This window comes from Danaus plexippus, chromosome 25 (assembly GCF_018135715.1).
Source record: "Danaus plexippus chromosome 25, MEX_DaPlex, whole genome shotgun sequence".
In the NCBI taxonomy this organism is placed as follows: domain Eukaryota; kingdom Metazoa; phylum Arthropoda; class Insecta; order Lepidoptera; family Nymphalidae; genus Danaus; species Danaus plexippus.
The window spans coordinates 3,174,495-3,178,203 of record NC_083553.1 but is presented as its reverse complement, the minus strand read 5'-3'; the positions used below and the strand labels follow the sequence as shown (position 1 = coordinate 3,178,203).

The window sequence follows — 3,709 nt, the reverse complement described above, 5'->3', positions numbered from 1 at the left end:
TAACCGTAAGAAAAACTTTGTACAGCAATATCAAGACGAGCTATTAATTATTTTGTTTTTATAAGTGTTAAAATGTTCGTTAAACATAATCTGCAATAAATCTATTTGGAGTTCATAATTTTTTGAAATCTTAGTCACCCTCCTGACACGCCCTAACATTGAGATTAATAGGGCCCGATGTTTAGACTTTGGTCGCCATGGCGCCTAGGGTGGGATTGACAATCTGCCCTCTGAGGGGGCCTAAATACCACATCTCGGGGGTGAAGTTAGTTATCTGGCAACATTGACATTTAATGACGAGAAAAAAATCAAATGTCAAATGTTAATTGAATTTTGTTTTCGCTACACGACTTCATTTTCCACGTAGCAGGTTTTCTCGGAATTTCGGTTTTAGCAATCGCATGCGAGGTTTTATAAACGGTGGCGCTGTGAATTGCTAAATATTAATAACGTTCTTCATAGAAATAATAGACTTGTTCAGTCGTATTCAGCTTTAACTTAATTCTTTGCGTCTAACATCATCTGTACTTTACCTTAAATAAAATTTAAATACCAAAATTCTAACCGTCCCTAATTAATGAAGAGAAGAAAAACAAAACGAAACAAGGGTATTTTTAGACATCCGGCCCTTTCCAACTATTTGGATAATTTATGCAAATAAATGAAACTAAATACTTCCTTAGATTGAGATTAATTGGCCATTTTAAAAACAAAAAACGAGAGCAACTTCTTTGAAAACATAAAAAAGTTTTAACGTTAGACATATTCTATCAATAGTGTCACATTTTTTATTAAAAAAATAGTTCTCAAAAAAATAATAAAATCCAAAATGTCCGAAAACCAGATCCAAATTCCCGTAGAGCTGACGGAGACACTGGTCTTCGACGACGCATTCACATCCATGAAGGAACGGTTCGTGGCCGAGATGAAGAGGATCGATGAGGCCATGGTCAAGTTCAGGTAAGAGAACCGCTCATGATACAAAACAATCATCACACTAGCCTCTCTGCGACCAAAATATATAATGAAAAATTTCTTCCCTTTGAAATGTCTTCGGAAGTTATCAGTTAGTGGTCAGTTCAGAACGTTAGTTTTGTTAGACAGACGAAAAATTGGTCTAACTTATAACGTAGTTGTATGAGACGTATTGTGTGTCTGCATACTAAATAATTAATTCGGACATAATTGATACACAATAAAAAAATTTCCACATTAGCAAGGTAAGAACGTATTAAGGGTAACTTTGTTAACGTTCTGATAAATTTTCAGCAATAGGTTCCTCCAATCCCAGACAGCGCGGATCGACAGCAACACGTCATCCCCCGACCCTCACGCAGACCTCCTCACCAACTCCCCGCTGGTGGAAGGCGAGGGGGAGAATAAAATACTCAAATTACAGTTCGATGTCAGCCAATTCAACCCTGAAGAAGTGAGTCAGTTTTACTGCAGTAACCTCACAAGTTTAGGATCGTAGTTCTCATTGAGACCATACGAAGAGATGCCATCATTTGGATGTAGGATGTTGAGATGAATTGTTTTCGGTATTAGGTGTCCTAAATATAGTTTGATTGTATATTTATTTATTATTATATTGGTCGAACGAAACCTGAACTATGAAGTACACTTTGGGATGTGACTGAGGTTATTCCACTTCTGTCGAGGCTACTAGGCGAAGTAATATGCCATCAGCGACTGCTTTAAGCCATAACTGGCCTCATATTTCTTTGGGATATTACTACGAACATTCTGACTTAATTCTCTTTAAATCCAAGTAAATTTATTACATTCAGGTGACGGTGAGCATGCTACAAAACAAGCTGATGATATCCGCCGCCCACAAGGAGAGTACCGACACCAGCACCAGCCTCCGGGAGTACAGGAGGGAGTTCTACTTCCCCCAGGGCGTGGACCCCGCGAACATCACCTCGTCACTCTCCAAGGACGGGGTGCTCATAGTACAGGCACCGCTGGCGATAACCGACAACGCGACTCCCAAATAAACCACTACAACTCAAGTGTCCTTTAACTTTGTCATATTTATATCATAAATGGAGAAAATCTCATATCATCACTATTTATATCATGGAAACAGAAATACGGAATAGACAAAAATAACAATAAATTAATGAAAATCAATTGTTTCTTTGTAGTTATTACGTCAATCACTTAAATCGTACCTGAAAATAAACATTGGAGTACTTTATTTAGTTCTACCTCAGATAAGGATATTTTTACGTCACTCCAAGGTTATGTTTTATCTTGAGTTCAACCATAGACCGTCGGAGTTTAAAACTATCTGTGTTATACTTTTATATGTATTTTATTATGATTATTGTTATATATTGGAAACTCTGTCATAACGTGACATCGGTGACAGCGATGACGTGTCAGATACACACACACACACACACGTATACACATACAGGATGGTAGCACACACAGAAAAATATATAAATTAAAAAAATTAGACAAATTTATAACGACGTTGATATTATTATAAGGAAATAATGTTAACTTTGTTGATACTTTATAATTTACTCCTCATCGCGGATGTATGTTGTGTGTCCCCGTCCTTAAAGTATTTTTAATTATATCCTAAATAAGATAATAAAAAAAAAAACAGATTTAACCTTCGCAATATAATTTTTAATCAAAATATTTATTTGAAAATCACAAAAGGTTTCGGAAAATCGTTATACGATCAAAAAAATTTCTGTTCCGTGTAAATGAAATTTTCATTATTATTAAATACTCTAAGCTTCAAACAACGAGCTCCATTTTATAACATTATACATATATATTCAACCAGACTTTCCTCTTTTTTCTCTTATAATTATATCGCGTTAAAATCATATATTCCATGTATTTTAAGTCTCACTGTGACACCGTCTCGCTCGTTTAACCTGCGAGTTGGTGTTGATGCGACACGTTTCTATGACAACCGCCTTTCCCTTCCCAGAAGAGCTATCCACCACAAATATGGCTGCAATCAAATATTGTGATGGAAATCACGATAAAGATTTAATTCCTAAACAATACATACAACACAATAAGTCATTTGGACAGAATATATGTAATTTTACTGAGAATATATTTGTAGAGTTCCTTATATTTATACATAAGTGACCGTATCTGGAGCACCTTTCCGCCTACGTATTGTGATTCGCACCTGTACGGAGGGTGTATCGTTATCACCCTCGCGAATTAAAGTCAATCACCCTCCGATGAATAATGCGTAATAAGTATATAAAGGGTGAATTTTAACAGCGGACAAGTTTTAAATGTGTTCAGCGACCGCAGCCAGCGAATTACCAGCTGTCTTAATAAAACAAACATTATCTGGATCGATACAGAGAGAGATCTTTGATTTTTATTTTTCACACAACATATCTTGAAAGCTGTTACAGATTTTTTTTTAAATAAAAGCAATCGATGACTCAGTTATAGTAAGTTTTTAATTGCTGCATGTACCATTCGAATGCTATCAAAGTTCTTAAATTACAAGGAAGTATGTGAAATTGGTAACAAATTGTACTAAGACCAGGTATCCTTCCGGTGGGGGATAAACCTCATTTCCTGTTCCCTTCCGCGGCGCGGTGGGGGTTGAGTGGGGTTTGTTACCATGGCGACACCAACACCCTCGTATTTTGGTGTTGGGTTTTTTTACTTTGATATTTATATGCAGATTACTTTATATCTCGTCGATTGA

General features: G+C 36.2%; 1 protein-coding gene across 1 annotated transcript; it reads left to right on the top strand.

Moving 5' to 3' along the window:
- The first annotated feature begins 713 nt into the window (after positions 1 to 713).
- LOC116775164 (heat shock protein 30D-like) lies at positions 714 to 2,136 on the top strand. Its single transcript, XM_032667998.2, has 3 exons — positions 714 to 960; positions 1,270 to 1,429; positions 1,791 to 2,136. The coding sequence occupies exons 1-3, from the start codon at positions 830 to 832 to the stop codon at positions 1,998 to 2,000; spliced, it is 501 nt and encodes a 166-aa protein (XP_032523889.2). The 5' UTR covers positions 714 to 829; the 3' UTR covers positions 2,001 to 2,136.
- Positions 2,137 to 3,709: the final 1,573 nt, after the last annotated feature.